Here is a 17,500-nt window from a genome sequence, read left to right as displayed (position 1 = left end):
TAAGTCGATTACCTCACTGTATCTTTGCCAATGCCTTAACCATATACCTTACATAATCTAACGTAACCTAAACTATCCTTCTTTACTCATCAAGGTTACCCATTATAGTGAGTACTGAGATACGTGACCTAATCTAACCTAACCCAATCTAACTTAAATTATTTAGTAACCTCAATCACACTGCCTGTCTCTTATCTAGTAACCTCAATCACACTGCCTGTCTCTTATTTAGTAACCTCAATCACACTGCCTGTCTCTTATCTAGTAACCTCAATCACACTGCCTGTCTCTTATTTAGTAACCTCAATCACACTGCCTGTCTCTTATCTAGTAACCTCAATCACACTGCCTGTCTCTTAACTAGTAACCTCAATCACACTGCCTGTCTCTTATCTAGTAACCTCAATCACACTGCCTGTCTTTTATTTAGTAACCTCAATCATACTGCCTGTCTCTTATCTAGTAACCTCAATCACACTACCTGTCTCTTATCTAGTAACCTCAATCACACTGCCTGTCTCTTAACTAGTAACCTCAATCACACTGCCTGTCTCTTATCTAGTAACCTCAATCACACTACCTGTCTCTTATTTAGTAACCTCAATCACACTACCTGTCTCTTATTTAGTAACCTCAATCACACTACCTGTCTTTTATTTAGTAACCTCAATCACACTACCTGTCTCTTATTTAGTAACCTCAATCATACTGCCTGTCTCTTATTTAGTAACCTCAATCACACTGCCTGTCTCTTATCTAGTAACCTCAATCACACTGCCTGTCTCTTATTTAGTAACCTCAATCACACTACCTGTCTCTTATTTAGTAACCTCAATCACACTGCCTGTCTCTTATTTAGTAACCTCAATCACACTACCTGTCTCTTATTTAGTAACCTCAATCATACTGCCTGTCTCTTATTTAGTAACCTCAATCACACTGCCTGTCTTTTATTTAGTAACCTCAATCACACTGCCTGTCTCTTATTTAGTAACCTCAATCACACTGCCTGTCTCTTATTTAGTAACCTCAATCACACTGCCTGTCTCTTATTTAGTAACCTCAATCACACTGCCTGTCTTTTATTTAGTAACCTCAATCACACTGCCTGTCTCTTATTTAGTAACCTCAATCACACTGCCTGTCTCTTATTTAGTAACCTCAATCACACTGCCTGTCCCTTATTTAGTAACCTCAATCACACTGCCTGTCTTTTATTTAGTAACCTCAATCACACTGCCTGTCCCTTATTTAGTAACCTCAATCACACTGCCTGTCCCTTATTTAGTAACCTCAATCACACTGCCTGTCTCTTATTTAGTAACCTCAATCACACTGCCTGTCACTTATTTAGTAACCTCAATCACACTGCCTGTCGCTTATTTAGTAACCTCAATCAAACTGCCTGTCTTTTAGTAACCTCAATCACACTGCCTGTCCCTTATTTAGTAACCTCAATCACACTGCCTGTCTCTTATTTAGTAACCTCAATCACACTGCCTGTCTCTTATTTAGTAACCTCAATCATACTGCCTGTCCCTTATTTAGTAACCTCAATCACACTGCCTGTCTTTTATTTAGTAACCTCAATCACACTGCCTGTCTCTTATTTAGTAACCTCAATCACACTGCCTGTCTCTTATTTAGTAACCTCAATCACACTGCCTGTCTCTTATTTAGTAACCTCAATCATACTGCCTGTCCCTTATTTAGTAACCTCAATCACACTGCCTGTCTTTTATTTAGTAACCTCAATCACACTGCCTGTCCCTTATTTAGTAACCTCAATCACACTGCCTGTCTTTTATTTAGTAACCTCAATCACACTGCCTGTCTCTTATCTAGTAACCTCAATCACACTGCCTGTCTTTTATTTAGTAACCTCAATCACACTGCCTGTCTCTTATTTAGTAACCTCAATCGCACTACCTTCTCCCAAACCTTAATCAGCCATACCTCGACCCACTAACTAGAACTCACCGTCTTCACTCGCCTCCTTTGTTAAGTGGTCTCCTTCACCCCACGTTTGATAATTTTATGTAAGCACGTTTTAATAACCGCTAATACCGCTCCACCTAAATTTTCCTCGCTCTTTATCTCTCTTCTCTTGTCATGACTCAAGGGCGAAAAGAGAGGAAACAATAATAAACACTACAAAAAGTCCTCATTGGATTATGGTGAGTGTAATCTATTAGGTTATGTTAGATTAGCTCGGTAAGGATTAGTTAGGTTAGGTTAGGTTAGGTCACATTCTCAGTTCTCACTATAATGGGTAACCTTGATGTGGAAAGAAGATTAGTTTAGGTTACGTTAGGTTAGGTAAGGTATGGTAAGGTTAGGTTAGGTTAGGTTAGGTTAGGTCACATGTCTCAGTTCTCACTATAATGGGTAACCTTGATGTGGAAAGAAGATTAGTTTAGGTTACGTTAGGTTAGGTAAGGTATGGTAAGGTTAGGTTAGGTTAGATTAGGTCACATGTCTCAGTTCTCACTATAATGGGTAACCTTGATGTGAAAAGAAGATTAGTTTAGGTACGATACGTTAGGTAAGGTTAGGTTAGGTTAGGTTAGATTAAGTCATGTCTCAGTACTCACTATAATGGGTAACCTTGATGTGGAAAGAAGATTAGTTTAGGTTACGTTAGGTTAGGTAAGGTATGGTAAGGTTAGGTTAGGTTAGATTAGGTCACATGTCTCAGTTCTCACTATAATGGGTAACCTTGATGTGGAAAGAAGATTAGTTTAGGTTACGTTAGGTTAGGTAAGGTATGGTAAGGTTAGGTTAGGTTAGATTAGGTCACATGTCTCAGTTCTCACTATAATGGGTAACCTTGATGTGAAAAGAAGATTAGTTTAGGTACGATACGTTAGGTAAGGTTAGGTTAGGTTAGGTTAGATTAAGTCATGTCTCAGTACTCACTATAATGGGTAACCTTGATGTGGAAAGAAGATTAGTTTAGGTTACGATACGTTAGGTAAGGTTAAGTTAGGTTAGGTTAGATTAGGTCACATGTCTCAGTACTCACTATGATGGGTAACCTTGATGTGGAAAGAAGATTAGTTTAGGTTACGTTAGGTTAGGTAAGGTATGGTAAGGTTAGGTTAGGTTAGATTAGGTCACATGTCTCAGTTCTCACTATAATGGGTAACCTTGATGTGAAAAGAAGATTAGTTTAGGTACGATACGTTAGGTAAGGTTAAGTTAGGTTAGGTTAGATTAAGTCATGTCTCAGTACTCACTATAATGGGTAACCTTGATGAGTAGAGAATGTTATTTAAGGTTACGTTAGCTTAAGTAAGGTTAGGTTAGGTTAGGTAAGGTTATAGGTTATATGCATCAGTACTCACCATTATGGGCAACCTTGATGAGCAGAGAATGTTATTTAAGGTTACGTTAGATTATGTCTGATTATGTTAGGTTAGATCAGGTTAAGTTACGCTAGAATAGGTTAAGTTAGGTTAGGTTAGGTAAGGTTAGGTTATATGCATCAGTACTCACCATTATGGGTAACCTTGATGAGTAGAGAATGTTATTTAAGGTTACGTTCGATTAAGTCAGATTATGTTAGGTTAGGTCAGGTTAAGTTCACTAGATTAGGTTGTTAGGTTAGGTTAGGTTAGGTAAGGTTAGGCTAGGTCACACGCCTCAGAACTCACCATTATGGGTAACCTTGATGAGTAGAGAATATTAGTTAAGGTTACGTTAGATTAGGTCAGATTATGTTAGGTTTGGTCAGGTTAAGTTACGCTAGAATAGGTTAAGTTAGGTTAGGTTAGGTTAGGCTAGGTCACACGCCTCAGTACTCGCCGTTATGGGTATCCTTGATGAGTAGAGAATATTAGTTAAGGTTACGTTAGATTAGGTCAGATTATGTTAGGTTTGGTCAGGTTAAGTTACGCTAGAATAGGTTAAGTTAGGCTAGGTTAGGTTAGGCTAGGTCACACGCCTCAGAACTCACCATTATGGGTATCCTTGATGAGTAGAGAATGTTATTTAAGGTTGCGTTAGATTAGGTCAGATTATGTTAGGTTAGGTCAGGTTAAGTTACGCTAGATTAGGTTAAGTTTGGTTAAGTTAGGTAAGGTTAGGCTAGGTCACGCGCCTCAGTACTCACCATTATGGGTATCCTTGATGAGTAGATTGGCGTCCCGCACCGTGAGCCTTCCGTACAGGCCAGCCAAACTCGTCCAGTCGGCGCCCGCATCCCCCACGCTGATGGCGCTCACCTCCCATGTGTTCCCGTGTGCTGGGGGAGGCAGGTGTGTCAGGCAGGCAGGGGAGTGGGGGTGAGGTGAGGCTTGGGTTAAACAGGCGTGAGGTAGGTGGACAGGTGAAGTTGTAAAGGTGAGGGTAGGTGTGTGTGTGGTGTGGAGATGATGATGTGGGGGTGGACAGGTGTGTGTGTGTGTGTGTGTGTGTGTGTGTGTGTGTGTGTCAGAGAAAGAGGAGGAAGATAAACGACTTTAGGTGAGGAAAATATCTCCTTCACACACACACACACACACACACACACACACACACACACTCTCTCTCTCTCTCTCTCTCTCTCTCTCTCTCTCTCTCTCTCTCTCTCTCTCTCTCTCTCTCTCTCTCTCTCGACGGAAATTGCAGCGCTAAGATAAACAAACGTGTCACTTGGATTATGGAAGGAGCCGTGTGTGTGTGTGTGTGTGTGTGTGTGTGTGTGTGTGTGTGTGTGTGTGTGTCTCTGTGTCTGTCTGTGTGTGTGTGTGTGTGTGTGTGTGTGTGTGTGTGTGTGTGTGTGTGTGCTCAGTCTGTTTGTCTGTCTGTGTGTGTGTGTGTGTGTGTGTGTGTGTGTGTGTGTGTTCAGTCTGTTTGTCTGTCTGTCTGTGTGTGTGTGTGTGTGTGTGTGTGTGTGTGTGTTCAGTCTGTTTGTCTGTCTGTCTGTGTGTGTGTGTGTGTGTGTGTGTGTGTGTGTCTGTTTGTCTGTCTGTCTGTGTGTGTGTGTGTGTGTGTGTGTGTGTGTGTGTGTGTAAAAATAGGACAAATTCTTCCAAACTTCTCTGTCTGGCCTCATGTGACCTGACCAGGTGTTGGGTGACGTCATGAGAGAGAGAGAGACTTAGCATTATGAAATTTGGTCTTGTTGCGGCGCCATATTGATCAGAGAGAGAGAGAGAGAGAGAGAGAGAGTGGTGCTGAGTTATGGTGATATTTGTATAAATCGGTTTGTGTGTAGCTACATGTGTGTGTGTGTGTGTGTGTGTGTGTGTGTGTGTGTGTGTTAGGTTACAGCAGCCCTTTACTCTCTCCCTTTAACTCCACCCATTAATTCAGCGTTGTTTACTCTCTCTCTCTCTCTCTCTCTCTCTCTCTCTCTCTCTCTCTCTCTCTCTCTCTCTCTCTCTCTCTCTCTCTCTCTCTCTCTCTCTCTCTCTCTCTCTCTCTCTCTCTCTCTCTCTCTCTCTCTCTCAGTTTTCTCTTCAATTACCAGTGACTAAAACAGCATCTCTCCACCTCGAGAGAGAGAGAGAGAGAGAGAGAGAGAGAGAGAGAGAGAGAGAGAGAGAGAGAGAGAGAGAGAGGGACGGAAGGGCGGTGAGAAGGAAAGGTTGTTAATTGGTGGAGAGGAGGAAGAGGTGAAAAGTTCTTGGCGTCACTGGGAGGAGGAGGAGGAGGAGGAGGAGGAGAAGAGAAAAGAAGACATGAAGTGGAAAAATAAGATCAAAAAGTACTAGAAAAAGAAACAGAAGAAGAAGAAAAAGAAGAAGAAGAAGGAGATAAAGATGATGAAGAAAAAGAAAGAAGACGAAAAAATGAGGGTGAAAAAGAAAAATCGTATAGGGATAGAAAAGGAAAAAAAGCGAAAATGGAGAGCAAAGGTGAAAACGAAAATAAGGACAAGAAAAAGGGGAGGGTTTGTAGGAGGAGGAGGAGGAGGAGGAGGAAGACGAAGAGGAGGGTTAGGAGGAAGAAGAAGAGGAAGAGGAGGAGGTATAGGAGGAGGACTGTAACTCTGTGGGCGGCGTGACGTGAGGGAGGCTAAATGTGATTACTTCTCAGGAGGAGGAGGAGGAGGAAGAGGAGGAGGAGGAGGAGGAGGAGGAGGAGGAAAGGAAAGGAGAGAAAAGGAAAATAGAAGGAGCATTGTCTTTCTGTTTGTTCCTTTCCTCTTTTTTTTCTTTCCAGCATCTTTCATTTATTTAAGAGAGAGAGAGAGAGGGGAGGGGACTTATGGAAATGATATTAAATTCCAAAAATCGGTTTCCGCCATATTCACTTTTTACACCTCCTCCTCCTCCTCCTCCTCCTCCTCCTCCTCCTCCCAGGTGAGTCACGTGGGCAGGTAACTCAAGTGATTTGCTTCCTAGTGTTACACGCTTCCCCTTCCTTCCATCATTCTCTCTCTCTCTCTCTCTCTCTCTCTCTCTCTCTCTCTCTCTCTCTCTCTCTCTCTCTCTCTCTCTCTCTCTCTCTCTCTCTCTCTCTCTCTCTCTCTCTCTCTCTCTCTCTCTCTCTCTCTCTCTCTCTCCCCTTCCTTCTTCCTTCCCTTCTTCCCTCCTTATGTTTCTCTTCCTCTCTCTCCGTTCTGAAGGTTAATATTGCTCGCTCGGAGGAGAGGCGGAGGAAAGGTGAAAGACGGAGGGAAGGTGGAGGGAAAGTCAAGAGAGGTGAAGTCATGGTGGAGGAAAGGTGGAAAAAAAAGTGGAGGAAAGATAGAGAATAAGTGAAGGAAAGGTGAAGGCAAGATGGAGGAAATGTGGATGCAAGGTGGAGGAAAGGTGGATGCAAGGTGGAGGAAAGGTGGAGGAAAGGTGGAGTTGGGGTGGAGGAAAGGATGAGTAAAAGTGGAGGAAAGATGGAGGAGAGAGGGAGGAAAGGTGGAGGAGAGGTGGAGGTAAGGTGGAGAAAAGGTGGAGGAAAGGTGGAAGAAAGGTGGAGGAAAGGCGGAGGCAAGGTGGAGGACAGGGGGACGAAATGTGGAGCAAGGTGGAGCAGAGATGGAGTCAAGGTGGAGGCAAAGTAGAGTCAAGGTAGAGTCAAGGTGGAGGGAAGGTGAAAGAAAGGTGGAGGAAGGAAGAGGAAAGGCAGAGGATAGGTGGAGAAAAGGTAAAATAGGGCCAGGTGTGTTTTCTGAAATTGCGTTTTTTCCTTAGGTATGGAAATTGAGGCCCCAAAATTTCTACTTCTTGATTTTTTCTTTTTACAGTCGAGTTACGAGAGAGAGAGAGAGAGAGAGAGAGAGAGAGAGAGAGAGAGAGAGAAGAGGGGAGAGGTGATGAGGAAATGTGACGAAAATAACAAGTGTAAGCTAATCTCTCTCTCTCTCTCTCTCTCTCTCTCTCTCTCTCTCTCTCTCTCTCTCTCTCTCTCTCTCTCTCTAAATTATTCATATATGCTGATGAGTCAATGTTTTCCCCATAATGAAAAATGTATAGTTTGAATAATGGCCGATAAACAGCTTCTCTCTCTCTCTCTCTCTCTCTCTCTCTCTCTCTCTCTCTCTCTCTCTCTCTCTCTCTCTCTCTCTCTCTCTCTCTCTCTCTCTCTCTCTCTCTCTCTCTCTCTCTCTCTCTCATGCACCTGTCGTACGTTGTTTCATTGTTTAAATTTTTATGTTGTTTAATAGCAGAGAGAGAGAGAGAGAGAGAGAGAGAGAGAGAGAGACACGCACCCGGACGGACAGCAGAATAGTTTAATGAGCTATTTTTCATATAATTAAATACATAATGAGAGATAAATCAAATCACTAATTGAACACGTCCTCTGTCTATTTTTGCTCTTGCCTCTATCGTTAATTACTACTACTACTACTACTACTACTACTACTACTACTACTACTACTACTACTGCTACATAAAAGATACCTTCACCCATGTTTATTTTCCCCACACATAATCATGGGAGGTGGAGATAAAATAAAGGTGGAGGAAAGGGGGAGGAGAGGTGGAGGGAAATTGGAGACAAAGCGCGGGGAAGGTGGAAGCAAGGTAGAGAAATAGTGGAGGAAAAGTGGAGCAAGGTGGAGGAAAGGTGGAGAAATAGTGGCGGAAAAGTGGAGGAAAGGTGGAAGCAAGGTGGAGAAAAGGTGGAGACATGGTAAAGGTAAGGTGGAGGAAAGGTGGAAGAGAGATGAGGAAAGATGGAGCAAGGTGGAGAACTACTACTACTACTACTACTACTACACTACTTCTACTACACTACTACTACTACTACTACTACTACATACTACTACTACTACTACTACTACTACTCATGAAATAATAGTAGGGGAGAAAGTATTAGCTTGCCGTACAATAAACTCCTCCAAAGAAAACTAATATCAGATGGGTCACTATATCAAACTGTCAACGCCTCCAATTACTTCACAAACATCATCTACTCCTTTTCTCTCAGCTTTTTATTTTATCTGCGTTTCATCACCCGTATTTTTAGCCTTCTGTCGATGTTTTCACCCGTAATACATTTTAACCTTTCCCTCTTTTTGGTTCTCGGTGTTGGATGTATTTCCCCGCAATCCATTTTCTATTTCAGCGTATTACCTCTTTTCCCCCCTCTCTCTCTCTCTCTCTCTCTCTCTCTCTCTCTCTCTCTCTCTCTCTCTCTCTCTCTCTCTCGTGGAAAAAATGCTGTATTCCATTTATTACCCGTCGCTTTCCCTCCCCTTCTCTCTCTCTCTCCCTCCTTCCCCATCTCCCTGTCCCGTTTCCTCCCTCTCCCTCCCCTTCTCCCTCTCTCCGTGCCTCCTTCCATGTCCTACTCCCCTGTCTCCTGTTCTTTCTTTCGTTCTTTCTTATTTTCTATCCTTTCCTTCTTTCTCTTCTTCTTTTCTTCATTCCGTCTCTTGTTTCCCCTCCTTTCCCTTCTCTCTTCCCTCTTTTCCCCTCCTTTCCCTTCTCTCTTCCCTCTTTTACCTATTTCCATCATTCTTTCCTTCGTTTCTTCTTTAGTTCCCTCGTTCATTTTTTTAAGGTTATATTTTCTTTTTGCTATATGATACACTTTTTCAATTTTCATTCCTTCTCTTTTCCTATATTTCCCTCGGTTTCCCTCGCCCCTGCTGCTCTCTCTCTTTCCCCTCTCCATTTCTTCCTCACACGCACACACACTCTGCCCTTCCTTCGTTCTTTCTTTCCTTCATTCATTCCCTCACGTATTCTTTTTTTTTTTTTTATTCCATTTCCAATACCATATTATTTTCTTCCTTCTCAATCCTTCTCCCTCTTCTTCACACACACACACACGCACACACACTCCTTCTCTCTCTTTCTTCCCTTCCTTCTTTCTTTCTTTCTTTCATTCAGTCCCTCAAGCTTTCTTCTATTTGATACGTTTTCTTTCATTAATATCTTCCTTTTCGTTGTTTCTTACCCCTTCTCCCCTTCTCTATCCCCTCTCCCCTTCTCTATCCCCTCTCCCACCTCCCTCTTCCTCCTCCCCGCCTCTTTACCTTCCCTTCTCTCCTTCAGTCTTTCATTCATTTCCTCAAGTATTTCCATTTTATTATCTTTGCTACACTAATTTTTTTCCCTTCCTTCCCGCACGCTATCTTTCCTTCCGTTCTCCCTTCCCTTTCTTCCTCTTCCCTCTCTTCCTTCTTCTCCCCCTCTTCCTTCCTCTTCTTCCTCCCTTCTTTCTTCTATTCATTCATTTCCTTTTTATCCTCATTGCCACACTCTTATTTTTTTCCTTCTTTCTCTCACGCAATCTTTCCTTCCTTTGTTTCTTTGGCCCTTCTCCTCATCGCTCTCCTCCCTCATCTCCATTCCCTCTCTTCCTGCCTCTCCCCCTGCCCGACACCCTCTCTTCCTGCCTCTCCCTGTCTCCCTCCCTCGCGTATTAAGGGGAAGAGAAGCTCAGTAGGCCTTGTATCTCTCTCTTAGGCTTATTTGATTTGCTGATACGATTCCAGTCACTCACTGTCTTACTTTTCCTGTCCCTTCACACGCCTCGCCCCTCCGTGTGTGTGTGTGTGTGTGTGTGTGTGTGGAGGGAGAGAGGGAACAGGTAATGGAAACTGATGGAAAGATTGCAAGAGAGAGGGAAGGAAGGAAAAATAATAGTGTAGCAAATAGGAAGAGTATGATTTGTGGGAACGAATGAGGGAAAGAAAGAAGAGAGGAAAGAAAAAAAATGAAGGAAAGGAAAAATGAAGGAAATAAGGAACTGATGGAAAGACTGCAAGAGAGAGGGAAGGAAGCTAAAATAATACAGTGTAGCAAATAGGAAAAGAAGAGTATGTTTGAGGGAACGAATGAAAGAAAGAAGAAACGAAAGAAAAATGAAGGAAAGAAGGGATGAGGGAAAGAAAGAATGAAAGACGGAAAGAAGTATAGAAAGAAGAATTGAAAGAATGAAATGAATAAACTACGGAAAAAAAGAAAGGAAGGAGGGATGGAAATAAAGAAGCGAAAGAAATTAGACATTCAAGAAAGACAGAAAGAAGAATGACATTGAAAAAAAGAAAGAAGAAAGGAAAGACGAAAAAAAAGCAACTGAAAATAAAGAAAGGAAAGAAAGGAGAGAATGAAAAGAAAAGGAAATAGATGAAGAAAAGAAATGATAAAGCAAAATAACTGTAATGAAAGAAAGAAAGAAAGAAAGAAAAAGGAAAGGAAGAGAAAGGACAGAATAGTGAAGAAAGGAATAAATAGTGAACACAAATACGAACGAAAAGTACCAGGAAATAAAGAACGAAAAAGCAAAGAAAAGAAAGAACGGAAATAAAAGGAAATAAACAAAAAAAACAAAAATAAAGAGCAAAATAACAGTAAATGAATAAAGAAAGAAGGAAAGATATAGAAAAAATGGAAAGAAAAGGAAGTAAATAAAGAAATACACATGAAAAAAAACAAAATAGCAGGAAATAAATAAAGAATAAAAGGAAAGGACAGAAAGGGAAAAAAATGGAGAGAAAGGAAAATAAAGAAAAAAGTAAAAAAAAAGAAAGAAAAGAACGGGGGAATGGAAAGAGAAGAAAATATATGAAGAAAAAACACAGCTGAAAAAGACACGTAACCAGGAAATAAAGAATAGAAAAAAAAGAAAGAAGAAAACAGGGGAATGGAAAGAAGAAAATATATGAAGAAAAAACACAGCTGAAAAAGACACGTAACCAGTAAATACAGAATAAAAAAAAAAAAGAAAACAGGGGAATGGAAAGAAGAAAATATATGAAGAAAAAACAGCTGAAAAAGACACGTAACCAGTAAATACAGAATAAAAAAAAAGAAAGAAGAAAACGGGAATGGAAAGAAGAAAATATATGAAGAAAAAAAACAGCTGAAAAAGACACATAACCAGTAAATACAGAATAAAAAAAAAAAGAAAACGGGAATGGAAAGAAGAAAATATATGAAGAAAAAACAGCTGAAAAAGACACATAACCAGTAAATACAGAAAAAAAAGAAAGAAGAAAACAGGGGAATGGAAAGAAGAAAATATATGAAGAAAAAAAACAGGTGAAAAAGACACGTAACCAGTAAATACAGAATAATAAAAGTAAAGAAGAAAACGGGTAGAGTTAACCTCCCAGCCGTATCCAAATTGCTGGTCCTGAATTAGCATTTGAAAACCGTCCCCTCCTGAGAACGTGACATCCCAGCCTCGGTACTATAAGACACACGCCATAAACCGGTAATGGAGGAAGGGAGCGAGGGAGAGAAAGGGAGAGGAGAGGGAAGGAAAGAGGGAGGAAGAGGATGTTTTGTTAAGGGGACGAATGATGACAGAAAAAGAGAGACGAGGAGAGGAGAGGAAAGGAGAGAAAGGAACGGATGTGATGGAATAGGGGGTACAGCGTAAAAGAGAGAGAGAGAGAGAGAGAGAGAGAGAGAGAGAGAGAGAAGGAGAAGGGAAGAGATGAAATAGGGTATTGTATCAGAGAGAGAGAGAGAGAGAGTGAGAGAGAGATATAGAGAGAGAGAGAGAGAGAGAGAGAGAGAGAGAGAAGGGAAGAGATGAAATAAGGTACAATATCAGAGAGAGAGAGAGAGAGAGAGAGAGAGAGAGAGAGAGAGAGAGAGAGAGAGAGAGAGAGAGAGAGAGAGAGAGAGAGAGAGAGAGAGAGAGAGAGAGAGAGAGAGAGAGAGAGAGAGAGAGAGAGAGAGAGAGATCGTAATCCTTTAATTTATAGGATGACGTGCTAATATGACCAACCTAACTGACCGTGTGTGTGTATGTGTGTGTGTGTGTGTGTGTGTGTGTGTGTGTGTGTGTGTGTGTGTGTGTGTGTGTGTGTGTGTGTGTGTGTGTTTAGGGTGACCTCGGCGGTGTACGTTTGACCCAGCTTCTGCGGCCTGTGGTTCAGTATGTCACCCTTAAGACAGGCCAGGTGTATGTGTGTGTGTGTGTGTGTGTGTGTGTGTGTGTGTGTGTCGGCGCGTGCGTTGGACAAACATTTTTTTACAGTTGATCTTTTTTTGATATGATTTTAATGCTCATCCTTTGTTGTTGAATAATAAGAGCAAGAAGAAAAAATAGAATAATAAGAATAATAGGAAGAAAAAGGAGAATGGTGCCAACTGACCTTTCCTTTTTACAGAGGGAGAGAGAGAGAGAGAGAGAGAGAGAGAGAGAGAGAGAGAGAGAGAGAGAGAGAGAGACCTTCCTGGACGACACATGTGCCACCACCTGTGATAAGATCCCCGGGTACTCGCACTGGGCCAGACGAGACCGCCACACAGGACAGGGGGGAGGCATTGCTGTTTGCCACCGAAACGGCCTGCAGATGGACGCCCTCACCACAGACACTCCCCTGGAAATGGAGATGATGTTCCTCCGCATCATTCTCGAGGACAGGAGCGCTCTGCTACTCTGTGCCATGTACCGGCCACAGTGGCAAGGCAGCGCCCCCCTCACCTACCTCACAGAGCACCTGGACGACCTTATGGCTGCCCACAGCTGTCAGTACGCGATGGTTGTTGGCGACCTAAATCAACACCTGGTGGCGAGGGCCTTCACCGAGCTCACAGCGGTGCATGGATTGCACAACCATGTTGAGTTCCCGACACATCAGCGTGGAGGCTCCCTGGACCCTGTGCTCACAGACCTGCCGAGAGACTGCGTGCTGTGCTGCCCACTAGACCGTGTGGGCAGTTCCGACCACAATGCCATACTCACCACCATCAGCCTGGCCCCAGCGCGTGAAGAGGAACACCAGCGAGTCATCTGGCTACTCATCCAGCCCAAAAGACCAGCCTTGGTTCGGGTACAGGTGCCGTATTGCAGCCGAAAGGAAACACAAGGCTTGGACACGATATAAAAGACACCCCGCGCAGGAAAATAAGGCCCAACACAGACGAGCCTGCAAAAATATGACGAGGACAGCAAAGTGGGCAAAAGAAAGGTGGGATGCCGACAGGAGGAGAAAGCTGTCCTCTAACCAAACCGACCCGAAACAGTGGTGGGGGCTGGTGAAGGAACAGCAAGGCCTTACCCCCCAGGAACGTATCCCGCCCCTAAGGAAACCTGACGGAGACCTGGCCATCACCAGCCGGGAAAAGGCTGACCTGCTGGCCTGTCACTTCAGTCAAAAGATGACAACCCAGGAGCCTGACAGGCAGCCGCCCACCCTCCCCCAACTCATCGCCTCAAGACTAGAGAATGTGCTAATCTCTGAGGACGCTGTCAGGAGACATCTGAGGGGCGTCAACACCAGGAAGGCGCCAGGCCCTGACAGCGTCAGTCCATACTTACTGCGGCGATGCTCCGCTGAGCTCACCAGCCCCCTCGCCCAGATCTTCCGGCGATGCCTGCAGAGCGGGGTGTGGCCTGCACAGTGGAAGGAGGCCAGAGTCACACCCGTACACAAGAAAAAATCCAGGTCCGAGCCAGGCAATTACAGGCCAATATCACTCCTCCCAATCATTAGCAAGATATTTGAGAGGATCATCGGGGAGCAATTGACATCCTTCCTCGAGGAAAACCACCTGCAGTCACCGAAGCAGTTTGGTTTTCGGAAGGGCCGCTCTACCTCAGACCTCCTCCTTCTCCTCTCAAAGTCCTGGCATGACGCCCTTGATGACGGCCACCCCTCTCTCGTGATTGCCCTGGATATAGCTGGCGCGTTCGACTCCGTTTGGCACCGCGGTCTGACGGCGAAGCTACAGCAACTAGGCATCACGGGGGACCTGCTGCGCCTGCTCTCAAACTACCTGTTAGGCCGGAGCCTCAGCGTAGCAGTCAACGGAAGCACCTCGACCAGCTTCCCGGTGGAGGCCTCCGTTCCACAGGGGTCCGTCCTTGGACCTATTCTGTGGAACATATACTTTAACGACCTCCTGCAAACCATCCCGGCAGCAAGCGCCTACGCCGACGACTGCACCCTCTCCAGAACATACAAGAGGGAGGAAGCCCAGGACGTGATAGAGTCCGTCAACAGACAGTTGGCAGACATAATGGCCTGGGGAAAGAGGTGGCAAGTCAGGTTTGCCCCTGACAAAACCCAGGCCATGGTAATATCACGTTCTCGGGAGGACGCGAGGCAACTCCACGGCAGACTGAGATTCGGGAATGACACCATCCCTCTGCAGTCCAGCGTCGACATCCTGGGCGTGGAGGTGGACTCCCAGCTGCGGTTTGACCGTCACCTTGAAAGGGTGGCGCACAAAGCCTCCCAGAAGGTGAACCTCCTGCGCCGCATGAAGAACCTCCTCGATGCTGATGGCCTGAACACCCTCTATAAGGCACAAGTCCGTCCAGTGATGGAGTATGCACCGCTCACCTGGATGGCCAGCGCCCGCTGCCACCTCAACCTGTTAGACAAGGTGCAGAGGAGGGCCGAACGCCTCATCAACAGCACCCAGCACCACCGACCGAGCCAGTGGGAGACACAGCGACAACGACAACAACAACACCCACACGAAGGAAGGGCAAGACCAGCCACGAACCAGCTGAATAGCCTGGAGCACCGTCGCCGCGTCGCTGCCCTGACGGTGCTACACAAGGCACAAGTGGGCCTAGTGCCCCACCTGACGGACCTGAGGGCTACCTGGAGGAGGTCTGAGCGCAGCACGAGAACGGTGCTGAGCAACGCCTCCCTCCTGGAAGTGCCAATGGCCCGCTCCAGCACCCACCAACGTGCCTTCTCCATCGCAGCGGTGGTGTGGTGGAACAACCTCACTGCTGATGTGGATGTGACACAACTGTCCACTCAGCAGATGAAGGTTGCGTCCCACAGGTGGCTACTCCTACACCCACCGTAAACATGTATATAATTGTATGATATAATCGGCAGAAGCTTTTAAATAGCTCCCCAACGGTCGGGGGAACTTTAGCATAGACAAATAATACTGCCATGTACTAATGTACTGAACATGTTTAAATAAAAAAAAAAAAGAGAGAGAGAGAGAGAGAGAGAGAGAGAGAGAGAGAGAGAGAGAGAGAAAGCGTCAAAAAATACCGAATTGAACGAAGAAACAAATTAGTGAAGTCACGAAAAAACACGCGAGATAAAACACTCTGAAGCGGACGAGGAAAAAAAGAGAGAATCATGACATTAAACCTCACACACACACACACACACACACACACACACACACACACACACACACACACACATGGCAGCACAAAAAAAAAAGAGAGAGAAAAAAGTGAAAAGTATTACTGAAGTGACTCCCTTGACCTATACACAAAAAAACAAAAAAAAAAAGGTTCTATGCTGTATATATAGAAAAATGCTCCTTCCTCTCTCTCTCTCTCTCTCTCTCTCTCTCTCTCTCTCTCTCTCTCTCTCTCTCTCACACACACACACACACACACACACACACTCATTAGATAACCTCAACCTTGTTTGGGTGTTTACTACAAAAAAAAAAAAAACATTCTCCCTTGACATGTCTATATTTTGCACACACACACACACACACACACACACACAGAGAGAGAGAGAGAGAGAGAGAGAGAGAGAGAGAGAGAGAGAGAGAGAGAGAGAGAGAGAGAGAGCTGAGCCGCGTTATACATACATACATAGACGGAGACTCGGCCCGGTTTGACCTTTTAAATACTCTATGATCTCCGCCAACCCTGAACTTTGACCTGACCTCGCCGGCACCATGAATAATTGGGTGCGAGGCTGATTGTCCTCCGTCCTGGCTGTCGCTGCAAGTCACTAGAGAGGAGGAAGAGGAGGAGGAGGAGGAGGAGGAGGAGGAGGAGGAGGAGGAGGAGGAGGAGGAGGAGGACGAAAAATAGGTACACTGGACAAAGATGAAAGGAAAAAGAAATGGAACACAAACCTACTGTTTCTCTCTCTCTCTCTCTCTCTCTCTCTCTCTCTCTCTCTCTCTCTCTCTCTCTCTCTCTCTCTCTCTCTCTCTCTCTCTCTCCTTCCTTTTCCTCCGCCTCTCAGCCTCACCTTTACCTTTCTCCTCTCCACCTTTCACCTCCACTAATGACCTACAGGTGTGAGTGGGGGTGGGTAAGGGAGGAGGGGGGGGTAGGGGGCGAAGATTGCTGTGTATATCCATTTTCTCTCCTTCTCTCTCATGTTTCTCTCTCTTGCTCGCTCCTTCTATCTATTTTTTTTCCCTTTTCTTTCGGCTTCTCTTTTCTCTTTTTTTTTCTCCATCTCTCGACAGCTCAATATCTTTTATTTTTCTTCTATCCTTTTCCTCCATGTTTCTCTCCTCATTTCACTCTTATATATCTATCTCTCTTCATATATCTAATTATCTTATTATCTATCTATTTATCATATATCTTTTCTTCTCCTCTACTTTTCTTTTATCTATTATCCTCTGTCTATATCTTTCTCTTATCTATCTATCTATCTATTTGTTTCTATATCTGCCTATCTATTCTATGTCCATCTAGCTGTCTATTCAGAGCTACAATTTAAATGCGTGTATATGTATTCTTTTAAATATTTACATTTTTCAAACACGATTTTTTTTATCTTTTTTCTTATTTTTCCAAGTTTGTACCTTTCCTTTCTCTCCTCCACGGTATTTGTTTTTCTCTCCATTCTGCAGGTGTGTAAATCCGCTTTATCATTTTCTTTCCTCCAAACCTTCTTTCTTTTCTCCGCCTCTTTTCTTCTTTCCCTTTCCCTCATGTTTTTCTTCCCTTCTCTCCATCCCCCCCTTGTTCCTTCCATCTCTCACCCCTTTGCTTATTTGTTCCAGAGTATGTTTTTCATCTCTCTCTCTCTCTCTCTCTCTCTCTCTCTCTCTCTCTCTCTCTCTCTCTCTCTCTTCATGTTTGCCAATTTTCCCTCCTTTGTTCCACCTACACCTCTCACCTCCGCTAATTGGTCTCAGGTGTGCATCTAGGTCAGGCACTGCTTTGGTTTCTTTCTTGGGTTTTTCTTCTTGTTTATCCTTTCCTTCAATTTACCTCCAAGTCTCCTTCTGCCTCTCTATCCTTTCCTTGCTCTTACTTTCTCCTACCTGCCTCCCTCTTCGTCTTGTATATTGTGGTCTTTTTTTTTTGTCTTTCCTTTTATTTCTTCCTATGTCATTCCTCTGTCTCGTCTTTCCATTTATTCCATTTCTTATCTCATTTTTCGTCTCGTTTCTTCTATCTATCCCTCTATTCC

The 17,500-nt window shown here is 44.0% G+C and overlaps 1 protein-coding gene and 2 long non-coding RNA genes across 6 annotated transcripts in view; 1 reads left to right on the top strand and 2 right to left on the bottom strand.

Annotated features, from left to right (window-relative positions):
- Window positions 1-17,500, bottom strand: part of LOC127006648 (uncharacterized) — a 91,344-nt gene that overhangs the window by 11,961 nt on the left and 61,883 nt on the right. For all 3 annotated transcript variants that reach the window (XM_050876800.1, XM_050876799.1, XM_050876801.1), the window contains one exon: window positions 4,115-4,246. In XM_050876800.1, the coding sequence (XP_050732757.1) occupies window positions 4,115-4,246 (132 nt within the window). The remainder of the gene's footprint in view (window positions 1-4,114; window positions 4,247-17,500) is intronic.
- Window positions 1-17,500, top strand: part of LOC127006654 (uncharacterized) — a 34,564-nt gene that overhangs the window by 16,618 nt on the left and 446 nt on the right. The gene's annotated exons all lie outside the window — the stretch shown is intronic.
- Window positions 220-1,095, bottom strand: LOC127006655 (uncharacterized). Of its 2 annotated transcripts, none has more exons than XR_007759686.1 (4): window positions 1,062-1,095; window positions 930-962; window positions 647-698; window positions 220-250 (listed from the first exon to the last, which is right to left on the bottom strand). It is a non-coding gene; the product is annotated as an uncharacterized LOC127006655 (long non-coding RNA). The 2 variants fall into 2 exon arrangements; XR_007759685.1 differs by lacking the exon at window positions 220-250 and adding an exon at window positions 286-316.

This window comes from Eriocheir sinensis, chromosome 33 (assembly GCF_024679095.1).
Source record: "Eriocheir sinensis breed Jianghai 21 chromosome 33, ASM2467909v1, whole genome shotgun sequence".
Lineage (NCBI taxonomy): Eukaryota > Metazoa > Arthropoda > Malacostraca > Decapoda > Varunidae > Eriocheir > Eriocheir sinensis.
Note: the sequence above shows the minus strand (reverse complement) of the source record. Positions and strands in the feature narration are given on the sequence as shown.